The 17,701-nt window shown below is 44.5% G+C and overlaps 1 protein-coding gene across 4 annotated transcripts in view; it reads right to left on the bottom strand.

The window, feature by feature from the left end:
- Positions 1-17,701, bottom strand: part of LOC311114035 (R-spondin-2-like) — a gene marked incomplete at both ends in the record, with an annotated part of 92,930 nt that overhangs the window by 50,285 nt on the left and 24,944 nt on the right. For all 4 annotated transcript variants that reach the window (XM_084157150.1, XM_084157149.1, XM_084157148.1 and 1 more), the window contains one exon: positions 3,467-3,655. In XM_084157150.1, coding sequence (XP_084013276.1) covers positions 3,467-3,655 — 189 coding nt within the window. The remainder of the gene's footprint in view (positions 1-3,466; positions 3,656-17,701) is intronic.

Genomic DNA, 17,701 nt, shown 5'->3' on the forward strand with positions numbered 1-17,701 from the left:
TATATATGTGCACTTACCAGGACTGGGCTGTATATAAACCATATGTGAATCTCTATCCTTAGAAATCTCCCTGGTAGAGGTGGAGGTTGACATAGAGACAGATGAGCATAGAGCAGTACTAGTCTGTTGAGCTGATAAGTGCCTCCATGACTGCATCTGGAGTTATGGCTCATACCAAACTCTTCACCATTAGCTGCTGAAAGGTGTGTATTTGTGTGTATGTGTGTGTGTGTGTGTGCTTGTGTATGTGAGAGACAGAGAGCAACAGAGAGAGAGATGAAGAGAGAGAGAGAGAGAGAGAGAGAGAGAGAGAGAGAGAGAGAGATGAAGAGAGAGAGAGATAGAGAGAGAGAGAGAGAGAGAGAGAGAGAGAGAGAGAGAGAGAGAGAGAGAGAGAGAGAGAGAGAGAGAGAGAGGGAGAGATGCGGAAAACGCGGACAGAATCACATAAGCCAGACATTAAAAAAGAATTCAGCAATCTTCAAACATTCATTGATCTTAGTAGGAAATTAACTACATTTATTGGACTTATAGAAAATTCATTAATTTTACCAAGTTAATCCATGAACAAAATGCATCAGTGATTCGCAACTTTCTGAAACGGCACTGGAATGCCCCTGTCTGTGTGTTGTGTGCAGTGCGCATATGTCTAGTCTACACTTTGTGTAGCCATTAGCGATAATGCTAATGATAACTATCTGCTGGTAGATGGAAAGGCTTTCACCAAAACCTTCTAAACAGAATGTTAACTATAATGTAGCCTATGCCTACCTGTCAAAATGATATCATGATGATTTGTATCAATCCAGTGGCCATTTGTTTTGCAAACTCTGCAATCACATGAGCGCTACAGAAACACTGCTAACCAAACAATAGTCTCTGGCTGGTGCTCTCTTGCATTAAAGGGTAACTACACCAAAAATGCTATATTTCTTAGATTTTTCCCAGACCTCAAAAGTGGTCTCCTGGTGTGGTAAAAGCATTGTTGTGGACTTTGAACATCCAATTTGGGGGAAAAAAATGAAACCTGGAAAAACTAAACGGAGAAAACTGAATTTGAGAAGAAACTAAGCGGAATCAGGCAAAAGATTTAACTGATATTTATAGGGACCTACTAGTGCTCTGTCATCTTCCTGCCCTCACATTTCCCAAGCTTTAACTTTCCCCCTCTCTCTTTTAAATTCAGCTACCGGCTGGTTCAGTTGACTGGTTAGCTTCAGTCACCTAGCCTTACCGCACATTGGCACACAGGTTAAAGTGTGTGGCTACACTCTTTCTTCTCCTAATGCCAAGCTATCAAGTGGCGGCTGAGAGAGAGTGAGGAACTTAGCCCTGGGGTTCCAGCCTCATCACAGCTGGGCCTGAGAGTGAGTGTGTAAACCTGGTTTTCCTTTGCCCAGGCAGTCCACAAAACATTCTTGAATGAGATAAGATCACACAGACAAACTCTTGTGTAATAATAAGCAGCTGCTCCTTAAGTGATTTCAGAGGCTGTTTTGAAAGACCATGATAACTGAGACGTAATGCCACCTTCCAGGCCTCTTAGAGAGCAGGGGCACTGGCTCTGGGTCTGGGGCACTGGTGGCGGGGAGGAACCCCGATGTCTTTGAGCTCAGAGGAGAACCCAGCTGCCTTGTCAGCCCACAAATCATTCCCAGTGACCCGACAATTAGCTTCGTAGAGCCGCCCTGAGAGAATGGGCCGTTATGGCCTACAGGCCCAAACTGTTTAGTGGAAATGACATAAAGAGTGCAACTTAAGGAGGAAGGTCAAATGCGAAGTGGGATTACGAAGTCACGACTCCAATTGCGATCACATCAAAGTAGGCCTGGCCGCCGAGATTTGATGCTACTTGACAATGGTAAGATTTTTGTTCTGGGAGCAGTTTGTTCGGAAAAGGACTCAGATGAACTTGCCACACATTGGTGGCGCACGTCGGTACCGCTTAAAATCAAACTTCACGCAGGACAGAGAGACAGTGGGGGGAGAAATGGGGAAGAATTACTATACGCTGAAGAAGAAAATGTCTTTCTCCTCTGATTTTCCCTGACTTGTGAAGATAGGGTGAAATGACTGCAGGCCCTTCCTTCTCCTCTTTTATTGTGGGGAATGGAGAGATGAGCATGTGTGTGCTGTGCAGGGGAAGCGAGTGTCTCGGGGAGGGGAAAATCCAATTGATACCAGCAGTTTACGACAAGCCAGGCATTTCAGTCGTCAATTTGCTCTATTTTTCTGACTGACAAAACCACGGACACATTTGCATGGAGGTTTGGAGAGAGCGAGCGAGTAAGCAGCAAAATGGTTTCTCCTCCGGTGTCTGCTGCGCGTCTGGATTATTGGGCCTAGAGGTCCTGACACGCTCCTCTGGGGCCTCATTTCAGCATGTCTGTCAGGAGTTTGGCTAACAGAACCCAATGGGTTCAAGTTCTTTCTCAGTTTTCACATGAAACACTCAGCCAACACCTCAGGCTCTCTCTAAACCTATAAAGCCGGCCTCTCTCAAGCCAGACTCCATGTTAAAATAAGGTTATGAGATGGGGGAGCAGCCTGGTCCAATAGGAGAGGAGAGGGAGACATTTAATTAATTTGATTTTTTTATAATTATTGTACATTTTTATTTTATTTTGCTGAGAGCCATTGTTGGGTTTTAGTTTTTCCCCTTTCAGTTTTTAAAATAGAAAACATAATTCAAAAGATGTGTGTCTAAAGGTGTTGTCTTTTTTAGGTTGTCATGAGACCAAAACAATCCTGATATTGAATACAGCTGACTACACACAGAAAACACGTTGAACACATGAGCACATTAATCCCACACAAAATGATATACATTCATGACATGGATTAATGGAAATATCTAATATGATTATTGTTTTTTCCTTACATCATCAGGATAGTCTTTCCTCATGACATCACCAAGCCCTCTGCGAGTGCCTTATCCTATTCCACTCACTTTAATCTGCACATGGCAGCGTTCCGTTTGTACAAAGTCTACAAACTATTGGTAAGCGTTACTAATCTTCCACAAAACAAAGCACCAAGGTATGCCTAGAACTTGAATAACAGCCCATTTAAGTACGTCTGAATAGCCTTCCAAGCCTTCGTTCTGAAGCCCATCCACAACACCCTCAAGCAAGCCTCTAAATGTTCACCAAGTGGGACTGTTGGTTGAGAAGCCGGATTAATCAGACATCTACAGCCTCAGATCCTCAGATCCCACATCCAGGCCTATACTGTTATCCCCTGGAGGAAAGGCCCTTCTTAATAAAGACTTGTCTCGGCACTAACATCCACCTGTGCTAATGGATCAGCCATTCAAAATGTGAAGCATGTGTTTCTCCCTCTTGGCTGCATAAGGAGCATTGGACAAGACAATAAATCATGTGATAAGAGAGGAGCGAGGAGAGAGAAAAGAGAGAGCGGGGGGATGATGGAGGGATTAAGGAGGGAGGAGGAGGGGAGGCCTTACGAGAGCACGTGTTGATCTCCGGAGCTCGAACGCCGTAGTATCCCGTCGGACATGCGTGAAGACACTCGCCGTACTGCCTCATCCTCTCCCTCCGCAGGAACAGGAAGAGCTTGGGCTGGCAGTTCACGCAGCCATTGTCCTTGGAGCACACCGAGCAGCCCTTGCAGATGGGGTACACTCCATAGCTAGCTGCAGGAGAGAGACGAGAGACAGAGGGCACAAACAGGAAGTATGATTAGTTTCAACTACATGTAAAGCAATCCAATCAAGCAATTCATCAATCAGTTAATCAAATTTACTTTGAAAATCTTTTTACATCAGCAGTGGTCAGAAAGTACCTTACAGTAACTCGGTTTAGACCCCAAAAAGCAGGGAGAAGCACAGTGGCAAGGAAAAACTCCCTGGAAAAATGCTTGAGTTTGAGAGTGTGGAATACAGACACCGTCAGTATGAATGATAACTGTCTTTGGTAGTATTTTACACTGTAACTAACATGTGATAGTGCAGCTGAGTTCACTGGGCCTAACAACAACATGTTCCTGTCACGGTGGTAAGACAGAACTGTGGATGGCCTCAGAGCTGAGGACAAAGGTACACTTGAGGCAACAGACTGAACCTGAGGAAAAAGTCAGCAGTTGAAAAGTCCATCACACAGTATAAGCCAAACAATAGTAACAGATATGTATCGAAGATATTTTCTAATTTGTAGGAAATTTGTCTGATTATGCAATTTGTCATTCATGCAAACTTTGGTTCCCCTCTGCTACTTTGAATGCTGATTGGTTTTGAATCTGAATATTGCATTAATTCTGGTCAGAACTGGCCCTCATGAACGCTGTGTTGATGCTGTGTTGAGACAGCCGATGAAAGCGCCAAACCGCAGTGACTCCGGGCCCGGATCGAGTTGCTGGCGGAGGACAAAGGAGCCAGTAACAGCCAGTCCATTCCACAATAAGCGTCTCTTAATATAAACTCCTTAGCGATCCCGTTTACAAGAAAATGTCCTTGGGAAAACACAATAGCTGAAAACGAGAGATACTGCTATCGATCGGAGCCAAGTTCTAAATATCACAGGCGGAGATAGGGTAACAGGTCCCACCGACTGGGCAACCTACCACAGTGCTTATTAAAACATCATAGAGGAGAAGTCAACTGTGGGAGACTGAACAGAGCATGTTTCTCCATTGGCCATGAATTCGCATATTACATTTCTCCAACCCGTTTAAACACAACAAGAAATTTGCTAAGTGGAACTGTAACAGCAGTTTGTAATCATGTGAGAAGCAGCAGCAAGGAGATGTCAGTGCTTGACATGGGGTTCACTCTTCCCCACGGTGTTGAAGACTGAAGCAGAGTACTGAGGATTTACAGAGGAGAAGAACCGCCAGACTACACACGTGCACACACACACACACACACACACAATCTGTGTTGGGGAGTGGCGAGATGGAGAGAGAGTAGAGAGAGTAGAGAGAGTAGAGAGAGTAGAGAGAGTAGAGAGAGTAGAGAGAGTAGAGAGAGTGAGATTTAGTGTTAATCTGAGTGTGTCTGTGATCGTCTCCAGGAATTAAGTTCAACCCGACACCTCGTCTATCATGTCCAGATTAGCACCCTCTGTACTCCGTGGCCTATTCATCACTGGGGCCTGGTGATTGCTCATCTCCATACTGCACGACTACTCACTCTGCAATGAACAGAGACCTCAATACGTCAGACAGATAACACATTTCAAGATATTTCCGAACTGTGAGAACATCGGATTCATTGCAGCCACGTACTGTAACATCCAAATCTAAACAGACCATCCTCTTTTTCTTCTTTCGCTTCAGGACGTCAAACCCAACCTGCTTCGGTCTACTCTGACAGAGAAATTATATGGGGAGTTGATGCCATTTCATTTTCAAAGATAAAAATGTCACAAAGTAATGATATTCTTGGACAATATACAGTGACAATATACAGTGAGCTCCAAAAGTATTGGGACAGTGTCACGATCGTCAAAAGGATTGGACCAATGCGCAGCGTGGAATGCGAACATACTTTATTAAATATTCACCATACGAACAAAACAACAAAACGATACATGAAGTCCTTGGTAACAAAACACAAACCATACACGGAACAAGATCCCACAATACACTGTGCCAAACAGGCTGCCTAAGTATGGTTCCCAATCAGAGACAACAAGCAACAGCTGATTCTCGTTGCCTCTGATTGAGAACCACCCCGGCCAACATAGATACACATGAACTAGATCCTAACATAGAAACAAAAACACATAGAATCTACACACCCTGGCTCAACATATAAGAGTCCCAGAGCCAGGGCGTGACAGACAGTGAACATTTTTGTTGTTGTTTTGACTCTGTACTTCAGCACTGGATTTTTTTGGGTGGCCTGAATGAATCATAAATCAAATCAAATGTTATTTGTCACATGCGCCGAATACAACAGCTGTAGAACTTACAGTGAAATGCTTACTTATAAGCCCTTAACCAACAATTCAGTTTAAAAAAAAATATGTGTTAAGTCAAAAATTGAAAGATATCAAATAATTAAAGAGCAGCAGTAAAATAACAGTAGCGAGGCTATATAAAGGGGGTACCGGTACAGAGTCAATGTGCGGGGGCACAGGTTAGTTGAGGTAATTGACGTAATATGTACATGTGGGTAGAGGTAAAGTGACTATGCATAGATAACAAACAGAGAGGTGCAGCAGCGTAAAAAGAGGGGGTGGGGGGGTGACAATGCAAATGGTCCGGGTAGCCATTTGATTAGCTGTTCAGGAGTCTTAAGGCTTGGGGGTAGAAGCTGTTAAGAATCCTTTTGGACCTAGACTTAGCGCTCCGGTACCGCTTGCCGTGCGGTAGCAGAAAAAACTGTCTATGACTAGGGTGGCTGGAGTCTTTGGCAATTTTTAGGGCCTTCCTCTGACACCGCCTGGTACAGAGGTCCTGGATGTTGTTATCCTGGCACCACACGGCCAGGTCTCTGACCTCCTCCCTATAGGCTGTCTCATCGTTGTCGGTGATCAGGCCTACCACTGTTGTGTCGTCGGCAAACTTAATGATGGTGTTGGAGTCGTGCTTGGCCATGCAGTCATAGGTGAACAGGGAATACAGGAGGGGACTGAGCACGCACCCCTGAGGGGCCCCCGTGTTGAGGATCAGCGTGGCAGATGTGTTGTTACCTACCCTTACCACCTGGGGGCTGCCCGTCAGGAAGTCCAGGATCCAGTTGCAGAGGGAGGTGTTTAGTCCCAGGGTCCTTAGCTAAGTGATGAGCTTTGAGGGCACTATGGTGTTGAACGCTGAGCTGTAGTCAATTAATAGCATTCTCACGTAGGTGTTCCTTTTGTCCAGGTGGGAAAGGGCAGTGTGGAGTGCAATAGAGATTGCATCATCTGTGGATCTGTTGGGGCGGTATGCAAATTGGAGTGGGTCTAGGGTTTCTAGGATAATTGTGTTGATGTGAACCATGACCAGCCTTTCAAAGCACTTCATGTCTACAGACGTGAGTGCTACGGGTCTGTAGTCATTTAGGCAGGTTACCTTAGTGTTCCTGGGCACAGGGACTATGGTGGTCTGCTTGAAACATGTTGGTATTACAGACTCAGTCAGGGACAGGTTGAAAATGTCAGTGAAGACACTTGCCAGTTGGTCAGCGCATGCTCGGAGAACACATCCTGGTAATCCGTCTGGCCCTGCGGCCTTGTGAATGTTGACCTGTTTAAAGGTCTTTCTCACATCGGCTACGGAGAGTGTGATCACACAGTCGTCCGGAACAGCTGATGCTCTCATGCATGTTTCAGTGTTACTTGCCTCGATGCGAGCATAGAAGTAATTTTTCTGGTAGGCTCGTGTCACTGGGCAGCTCGCGGCTGTGCTTCCCTTTGTAGTCCGTAATAGTTTGCATGCCCTGCCACATCGGACGAGCATCGGAGCCGGTGTAGTACGATTCAATCTTAGTCCTGTATTGACGCTTTGCCTGTTTGATGGTTCGTCGGAGGGCATAGCAGGATTTCTTATAAGCTTCCGGGTTAGAGTGCCGCTCCTTGAAAGCGGCAGCTCTACCCTTTAGCTCAGTGTGGATGTTGCCTGTAATCCTTGGCTTCTGGTTGGGGTGGGTATGTACGTAGGGTCACTGTGGGGATGATGTCATCGATGCACTTATTGATGAAGCCAGTGACTGATGTGGTGTACTCCTCAATGCCATCAGAAGAATCCCAGAACATATTCCAGTCTGTGCTAGATGAGTGAGATAGTTACAGAAGCACAACATGCTAACCTCTCACCATTAAAATAACAGGGGTATGAAATGTATGCCTCTAACTTTCTCACTCATCATTATTCACGATTCATTCAGGAATATCCGTAATCATGGTAGTATCCATTCATGTAGAAGTGTTTAGAAACATATTCTATTCTTAATTACAAGAAAAGTTACTCCAAAATGACACAATATATTATTTACCATTCATTCCTATTGGGCACAAAATAATCTGAAACACAACCAAAACAAACAGCAAATGCGACCAAAACATTTGAAGAGTCACAAGCTTGATGTAATCATTGCGTGCTTGGAATATGGGACCAAATACTAAACTTTTGACTTTAATACACATATAAGTGAATTTGTCCCAATACTTTTGGTCCCCTAAAATGGGGGGACTATGTACAAAAAGTGCTGTAATTTCCAAACGGTTCACCCGATATGGATGAAAAATACCCTCAAATTAAAGCTGACAGTCTGCACTTTAACCAATCCAAAGTGCTGGAGTACAGAGACAAAACAACAACAGAAATTGTCACTGTCCCAATACTTTTGGAGCTCACTGTATTTCTGGCTTCATGCTGTCAATCCCTCCATAAAGAGAAAATAAACGGGCATTTTTTCTTCCTCATCGCTTCACGCAGCCATACATTAATGTAGAATATACACTCTGGGCATGTTTACATTGACCTGACATCCACTGTAAATTGGCCAAATGTACTCCCCTTTCCCAAAACCCATCCAAACATGATTGCTAACACACAACGTTGACAGAAGGGAAAACCGGGCTTGGCACAAAGACGGAAATTGTGAGAAGTTTGCGAGTTCATTTCCCACCCATTGGGAGAGAAGGGGTTCTGGGTTCTAACAGTGACGAAGGCGGGGCACTACTATCACAAAGTGTGTCCCTATCTTTCGTCATCTGGGCAGGTTAGTTACTCATTTGATCTGACCAGCGGCGCCTGTGGCTCACCTCTTTTTTGTGGTCGATAACTAATATGCTGCCTCCTATTAGCCGCCAGTTAACTGTGCATTCATTATTTCTGATCACCTCAGCCCACTGGTCAATCAATCAGCGAGAACGTCATCAGTGAATCGCTTCATCACATCTCTGACTCACCACTCCATGCCATTCCTGTTTGATCCTGTTGAAATAAATGTTGTCTCGTTGCTAATCTTGCAACACATGCTGATTAAGGATAACAACAGCCATGCATGCACTGTTTGGATCCGGTGCAGATCCCACATCCTACAGTTATGAATGGAAAGAAGGAAGGAAACCAGGCGAGTGAGACAATCCTTTGGTAACTGTTCTTTGGAGACTTCTTTGGATGAGGTCGAAGTCTGGAGTGCATTCGAAGCACAGCCCACAGGTATGTCAGAGGGGAGGAAATGATTAAGTCTGTCCGTCTGTCCGTCAGTCTGTCCGTCTGCCTGTTTGGAGTGGCCCTGTCCAACTCAACTAGACCTACGGTGTCAAGCACATTCAAACATCAACATTGCCAGCTGGTTTCAGTCATTCATCAATTCTCAGACACATCGATGTGAACCAAACATGAAACAAGCTCAAGAAAGGAAAATGGTTTTGCTTTCTAAGGACAACAAGGTGTCCAAATGAGTTCTCTCCAATTTCATGCCTACATAGACCTGGACATTTATAAGGAATGTATGTTTAAGATACAAACCTCTCACAATATTTGTGCAGAAAACCAACAATATCCTTGAAAAATCCCAATAAAAAAAGTTTAGAAAATCAACAATTTGGGGGTTTTCTAGGGGAATATGGCATCCACCACCACCAGTTCAGTGCATTGCAGAGAGAGACAGCAGGCCAATGAGGAGATAGATCCATGGCGAAGCGATCAGATAGATATCAAAAGAGAAGCCTCTACTCCCTTAGCTCGCATGCTACAGTGCCTCCAACCGAAACTGTGAAAGCCATGCTGCTCTGATGTGTAAACAGAATCTATAGCCATGTTTTCAAGTCACACTAGAGAGGAGACGATCAAAGTGCATCGGTCTGGAGGAATTTCGGGCTCTCTGAAAATTACAGCATCTTAACCTAATTTGGCACCCATGTGCGCTTTTAAACACACAGCGATGGTATGTTGTGTGAACTTGCAACGCTCTAAGTTATAGGCAGCAGTTGACATTGTACATAAATAGTTTTCCGAACAGCAGATAAATTTGAAACCAACCAATCAACTATGCAAACCATATTTTGACATGTTCACATGCTAGACTTTTTCAAGGCATCTGTAGTAGCTCAGTTCTTTTCTCTTTCATTTCATCTTTCATCACCAGAACATAGGCCTAGCTGAAATGGTCATCATGAGATTATGGATGCCATAGCACACCCTGTTTTTTTAACTGTGGAGAGAGAGAATGTGAGCAGTGAACACACCATTAAAAATGCCACTCCCTCCCCATGATCAACCAACATCGTTTACAGTTTCAACCACAGAATAAATAGAACTTAAAACAAAACATCTCTGCAGTCCCCACTTCTGATGGTTATCTAATGATCCCTCTGTATTGTATTTACAAAAACCAGGGCCCCTTTGAACATCACTGGAGAAGACACCACCACAATGGTACCTTAGCACAGCAAGCTAACCAAGCTGACAAGATACATATTACAAATCATTGTGTAACTGTTGTATAGTGAAGTGGGACTGACATATAGCTGCTAGTTAATATTGGTCTTCTACTGGCACCACATACAGTAGATAATGTGAGAAACCTTCACCCAGCCACAGACATCTAACTCTTTGCGGTTTGAGGGTTCTCCTTGTATGTGCCAGTGTGAGATATGCAGGACGCAATTTTACATATATCTGAAGTCCTCCACTGTATTGACACCCTCAATTCTACTACACTAAGTTTCTCAACTGAACCAATATGTGCTGTGTTTTTGTGTTGCTGGGAAGTCCTGAAATGTTTCTACAAATCAATTGCTTGGGTTGAGTAATAATCATTCTTCATTTGACTCTTTCTCTGGGCTTCCATGAGACTCCATTTTACAAGCAGTTCTGGTAGAACAAACTGTGCAATTTGATCTATGAATGAGAACAATATCTACGACATTCAACAATGTTTTCAGTCTCCAGACTATGAAATCAAATCAAATCTAATTTAAACTGAGAGGCAACATGTTCCTCCAACAGAGTTCCAGTTGCACTGCCCAGTTTGGAGAGAGATATTCTAGTTCATTCAGGCGAACACAAAGTGTTGGTCCTCCATTCATGCAAAACACAGGCCCATAATATGAGTTATGATGACAAGATGTTTGGAGTGTAGCAGTTTCATTCAGCAGGGCAGCGGTGCTGTTGCTTGGAGGTTTGTTTTGAACGCAGCTCAGGAGCAATTAGGCCCACGGTGAGATCCAGCAGGAACACAGTCTGTCTCAGGTACGTTTAACGACTCTGAAACAAGCGTAATGGGCATCGCCGGCAGCTGCCAAAGCCCCACATGCAGGCAGGGGAGCTAGCCGGGCCTGGTCTGAGCCAATCACCTCCTGCCTCTCACGCACCTACCACTCTCCATGACATCATCAACCACACTGACTCATTACAACTTTCTGCAACTTTTAAACCATAAAAAGGCAAATTGCAGATCAGTTTTTGGTGTTTGTTTTATGTGAGAACTTTGATTGTTCCCTGTAGGAATCACACACTGAGTCGCCCCTCGATCCATCCACCGCCCGGGATGGAAAAGTCAAAGGGAGCATCCCGCCTAGAGCTCATTTACTGTTGATCCCATTTGTTGAAGTTGTGTGAGGCAGGGATAGATGGGATGTCATGAGAGGGCAGAGGAGGAGGGTTGCCGGGTGCCAGGGTCCATTCTCTCTCATCATCGGGATTTCCCTAAGTGAGCAATGAACGCTGCTACACATCAAAACTCACTCAGGGCCTGATTAATGACTAATGTTTCTCCGTAGAGGGGGGAAACTCTTACTCAAACTGTTCTGACTGGGAGGCTTGTGCTAATGATACAGTACAGGAGATTCAGGGTCAAATGCACCAAACGTAATACAAGAGGTTCTATCCTTATACGTCTCCTTAGCTACTCCAAGAGGGACCTGGTATGTCAATCTAATAACACTAGGCTAGTTATATCCCTAGTAGCTAACCAGAGTTTTGAAAGAGCTCTAGTCTACATTAATGTATGGATCCATTCATATTGGTGCAGGGAAACCTCAGGCCTCGTAAGTTACAAAGCCGCAGCCTGGTTAGGAGGTTCTCTCTTCTTATGTGGTGAGAACAACATTCGCCAACAGAACTATATATGTGGACTTTTCTTCATAGCATCGAGGCGATTATTGTATTTTTTTTTACCCTCAATGATGGTATAAGCTTACTGTTATTCAGTCAAAGAGAGAGAGAGCGAGAGGGTGGATCTGGATGTGCCACCCCTGGGCGAGAGATGTGCGGGACACCATCACAACCACAGGCTGGCCTCGTATCGAACTTGGAGACACGACCGCTCGCTGTATCCCTCTTCAAACCACGGAACCCTTGAAGCATACGCTGTAGCAGCGAGAGGCTGAACAGCCAATTCCACACTGTAAAACTCTCAGACCGTCCACCCAATGTTAACCAACCCCCGGAACGGTTACACATTGTTCTAGCTTGTTAAAGTCGGTACATGGAAAAGGACATCAAACCACCCACATTTTAAGCATATTACTTTATTTGTCACGGTTCTGGAAATCACACTTCGCTCAAAATTAGGGAAAAAAATCTGAAGGGGTGGGGGGGGGTGGGGGGAACGGACACCAGCCCTATGCGCTGAAGGCACATTTCTGTTCCAATTTAGCAGAAAATATGTTGGACTCGGCTCCGACTCCTTTCCAGCTGGAAGCAGTCAGGATTTAGGATCTATGTTTTTTTCACAGAGTTTACTTTAACAGATCGTTCTGTATGCACATGTTTATAATTTAGGACAATTCTGCTGCTTATAATGATTTTGCAGCATGTGTCTGAGCAAACACATTTGTTGTTTTCAGACTTATTATTTTAGCCAAAGTGTTCCTGTGACACAGACCCACCATGCAAGGCAAGACAAGGCAGGCAGGCAAGCAGGCGCAGAGAGATTTGATCACATCACTTGCAAGGAGCTAGAGATCTCCAAAGCAATGGGGAAAACAGGCAGCTATATGCGTAGGAACCTGCCGCTTATAATAGGGAATAGGAGGGTGGGCAGTAAAGAGTTGTGGCACAGCCTGTACCTTGCATGTGTGCCCATTTCCATGCAGAGAAAAATGACATCCTTGGCAGGCCACAATAAATCTGCTCATGGGGCAGATTTGGCCTGCAGGCCACAAGTTGAAGACTCCTGGCCTACAGTAGGCCTCCGGACAGCTTCTTTCTGGCATTGGCCTCCCTCACTCAATCAATCAATCAATTACTCAAACAAACCATGAGTCATTCATATACTCTCCTCTCTCAGAAGCCACTCCCTTGACCATGTCCACTCAGTCCTTAAAAGCCCTTTCCCTTTTAGAATTCAAACTGTGTCACAACACAACTGTCAAGATTATATTAACATACTCTTCATAAAGAGGCCCTTGGTCTTCATTAATGAAAAGCATATGTTACTCAAGGCTTGACTCATATTCAATCCTATACTTTTATTTTTTAACTTTTGTAAGTCAGTTAACAACAGATTCTTATTTGCAATGACGACCTGTCAAGAGGTCAAGCATAGCAGAGATATAGTAAAAACGAACTGCTCAGATACATAGGCAGTTGGTTTCTCAGATTGAAAATAACTCCTCACCTGGAAATGAGAACCCAGTCAGTCTATGACCATAATACCAAGGTTTCTCTCTCTCTGCAATCCGGGTCCATATTATTGCATCAGGTTGTAGTGGAACTTAGTGCGTTTCAGACACAATCTGGAAACACTCTGAGAACCTTTCACCCATCTAACTCTACAACTCAGTGAGGGGCTCCTCATTGCTCTCACCCTATGCCCTCTTTCCACATCTATATGAAGAATCCAGGTTGGTTCACAATCTTATTAATTTCTTTATGATGGATTCTGACTAAAGTCCCATGTACCTATGTGAGATCCCACATCTGGATTTTCTCATGTGAAAGAAACCTCATTATTTTGGTATAATGATATATTATATATATATTATAAGGTGACTGACCCAATGGCATGGTAGTATGTGCTGCGGTCTGTTCCCACGTTTCATCCAAGTTATGGACAACCAAATGAGAATAACCTTGGCCATTAATATTTATATATTGCCATACTGGTGCGGCGTACTCGAGTACTGGACGGACAAAGCAGGTGTAGACTGTCAGAAGGTCTCCATGGGGGGAGGTTGGGGGGTTGAAGTGTGGAAGATGGTTAATCATGAAGAGCCTTCGGTTCCCTTTGGTGTTAAGGTCGGCGATGTGTGTGTCCCATTTTAGGTTGGATTGGAATGTCACACCGAGCGCTTTGGCACTAGACACCACCTCAAGTGGGTGGCCGGAGATGGTAATGGCGGAGGTGGGTCAGGATTGTGGCTGAAACAGGTGTACATGACTTTGCACTTTGTTGGGTTGAGCTTCATTTTGTTTTGTTCTAAACAGTCGGCTAGTTCAAATCAAATCAAATCAAATTGTATTTGTCACATACACGTGTTTAGCAGATGTTATTGCGGGTGTAGTGAAATGCTTGTGCTTCTAGCTCCGACAGTGCAATAATATCTAACAAGTAATATCTAACAATTTCACAACATATACCCAATACACACAAATCTAAGTAAGGAATGGAATTAAGAATATATACATATATGGACGAGCAATGACAGAGTGGCATGGACTAAGATACAGTAAAATATTATAGAATACAGTATATACATATGAGATGAGTAATGCAAGATATGTAAACATTATTAAAGTGACTAGTGTTCCATTTCTTAAAGTGGCCAGTGATTTCAATAGGCAGCAGCAGCCTCTAATGTGCTAGTGATGGCTATTTAACAGTCTGATGGCCTTGAGATAGAAGCTGTTCTATTCTCTCGGTCCCAGCTTTGATGCACCTGTACTGACCTCGCCTTCTGGATGATAGCGGGGTGAACAGGCAGTGGCTCGGGTGGTTGATGTCCTTGATGATCTTTTTGGCCTTCCTGTGACATCGGTTGCTGTAGGTGTCCTGGAGGGCGGGTAGTTTGCCCCCGGTAATGCGTTCGGCAGACCGCACCACCCTCTGGAGAGCCCTGCGGTTGCGGGCGGTGCAGTTGCCATACCAGGATGTGATACAGCCCAACAGGATGCTCTCAATTGTGCATCTGTAAAAGTTTGTGAGAGTTTTACACAACCGGTCAAATGTTTTAGAACACCTACTCATTCAAGGGTTTTTCTTTATTTTCACTTTTTTCTACATTGTAGAATAATAGTGAAGACATCAAAACTATGAAATAACACATTTGGAATCATGTAGTAACCAAAAAAGTGTTAAACAAATCAAAATATATTTTAGATTTGAGATTCTTCAAATAGCCACCCTTTGCCTTGAAGACAGAATTGCACACTCTTGGCATTCTCTCAACCAGCTTCACCTGGAATGCTTTTCAAAACAGTCTTGGAGTTCCCACATATGCTGTGCACTTGTTGGCTGCTTTTCCTTCACTCTGCGGTTTGACTCATCCCAAACCATCTCAATTTGGTTGAGGTCGGGGGATTGTTGCGGCCAGGTCATCTGATGCAGCACTCCATCACTCTCCTTCTTGGTCAAATAGCCCTTACACAGCCTGGAGGTGTGTTGGGTCATTGTCCTGTTGAAAAACAAATGATAGTCCCACTAAGCCCAAACCAGATAGGATGGCGTATCGCTGCAGAATGCTGTGGTAGCCATGCTGGTTAAGTGTGCCTTGAATTCTAAATAAATCACAGACAGTGTCACCAGAAAAGCACCCCCACACCATAACACCTCCTCCTCCATGCTTTACGGTGGGAAATACACATGCGGAGATCATCCGTTCACCCACACCGTGTCTCACAAAGACACGGCGGTTGGAACCAAAAATGTCAAATTTGGACTCCAGACCAAAGGACACATTTCCACTGGTCTAATGTCCATTGCTCGTTTCTTGGCCCAAGCAAGTCTCTTCTTCTTATTGGTGTCCTTTAGTAGTAGTTCATTTGCAGCAATTCAACCATGAAGGACTGATTCACACAGTCTCCTCTGAACAGTTGATGTTGAGATGTGTCTGTTACTTGAACTCTGTGAAGCATTTATTTGGGCTGCAATTTCTGAGGCTGGTAACTCTAATGACCTTATCCTCTGCAATAGAGGTAACTCTGGGTCTTCCATTCCTGTGGCGGTCCTCATGAGAGCCAGTTTCATCATAGCGTTTGATGGTTTTTGCAACTGCAGTTGCAATGATGGACAGTCGTTTCTCTTTGCTTATTTGAGCTGTTCTTGCCATAATATGGACTTGGTCTTTTAACAAATACGGCTATCTTCTGTATACCCCTCCTACCTTGTCACAACACAACTGATTGGCTCAAACGCATTAAGAAGGAAAGTAATTCCACAAATTAACTTTTAAGAAGGCACACCTGTTAATCGAAATACATTCCAGGTGTCTACCTCATGAAGCTGGTTGAGAGAATGCCAAGAGTGTGCAAAGCTGTCATCAAGGCAAAGGGTGGCTATTTGAAGAATCTCAAATACAAAATATATTTTGATTTGTTAAACACTTTTTTGGTTACTACATGATTCCATATATGTTATTTCATAGTTTTGATGTCTTCACTATTATTCTACAATGTAAAAAATAGTAAAAATAAAGAAAAACCCTTGAATGAGTAGGTGTTCTAAAACTTTTGACCGGTAGTGTAGGTGCCAAGCCAAATTTCTTCAGCCTCCTGAGGTTGAAGAGGCTCTGTTGCGCCTTCTTCACCACACTGTCTGCGTGGGTGGACCATTTCAGTTTGTCAGTGATGTGTATGCCAAGGAACTTGAAGCTTTCCACCTTCTCCACTGCGGTCCCGTCGATGTGGATAGGGGGGTGCACCCTCTGCTGTTTCCTGAAGTCCACAATCATCTCCTTTGTTTTGTTGACGTTGAGTGTGAGGTTATTTTCCTGGCACCACACTCCCAGAGCCCTCACCTCCTCCCTGTAGGCTGTCTCGTCATTGTTGGTAATTAAGCCTACTACTGTTGTGTCATCTGCAAACTTGATGATTAAGTTGGAGGCGTGCTTGGCCACGCAGTCATGGGTGAACAGGGAGTACAGGAGGGGGCTGAGCACGCACCCTTGTGGGGCCCCAGTGTTGAGGATCAGCGAAGTGGACATGTTGTTTCCTACCTTCACCCCCTGGGGGCGGCCCGTAAGGAAGTCCAGGACCCAGTTGACTTGACTAGTCTCTCAAAGCATGATGACAGACGTGAGTGCTACGGGGCGACAGTCATTTAGTTCAGTTATCTTTACTTTCTTGGGTACAGGAACAATGGTGGCCATCTTGAAGCATGTGGAGACAGCAGACTGGGATAGGAAGAGATTGAATATGTCCGTAAACACACCAGCCAGCTGGTCTGCGCATGCTCTGAGGACGCGGCTAGGGATGCCGTCTGGGCCGGCAGCCTTGCGGGGGTTAACATGCTTAAATATCTTACTCACGTCGGCCACGGAGAAGGAGAGCCCACAGTCCTTGGTAGTGGGCCGCGTCGGTGGCACTGTGTTATCCTCGAAGCGGGCAAAGAAAGAGTTTAGCTTGTCCGGAAGCGAGATGTCGGTGTCGGCGATGTGGCTGGTTTTCCTTTTGTAGTCCGTGATTGTCTGTACACCCTGCCACATATGTCTCGTGTCTGAGCTGTTGAATTGCGACTCCACTTTGTCTCTATACTGATGTTTTGCCTGTTTAATTGCCTTTGCAGAGTGAGTAGCTACACTGTTTGTATTCCGCCATATTCCCAGTCACCTTGCCATGGTTAAATGCGGTGGTTTGTGCTTTC

This window comes from Coregonus lavaretus, assembly GCF_964263955.1.
Source record: "Coregonus lavaretus genome assembly, chromosome: 3".
In the NCBI taxonomy this organism is placed as follows: domain Eukaryota; kingdom Metazoa; phylum Chordata; class Actinopteri; order Salmoniformes; family Salmonidae; genus Coregonus; species Coregonus lavaretus.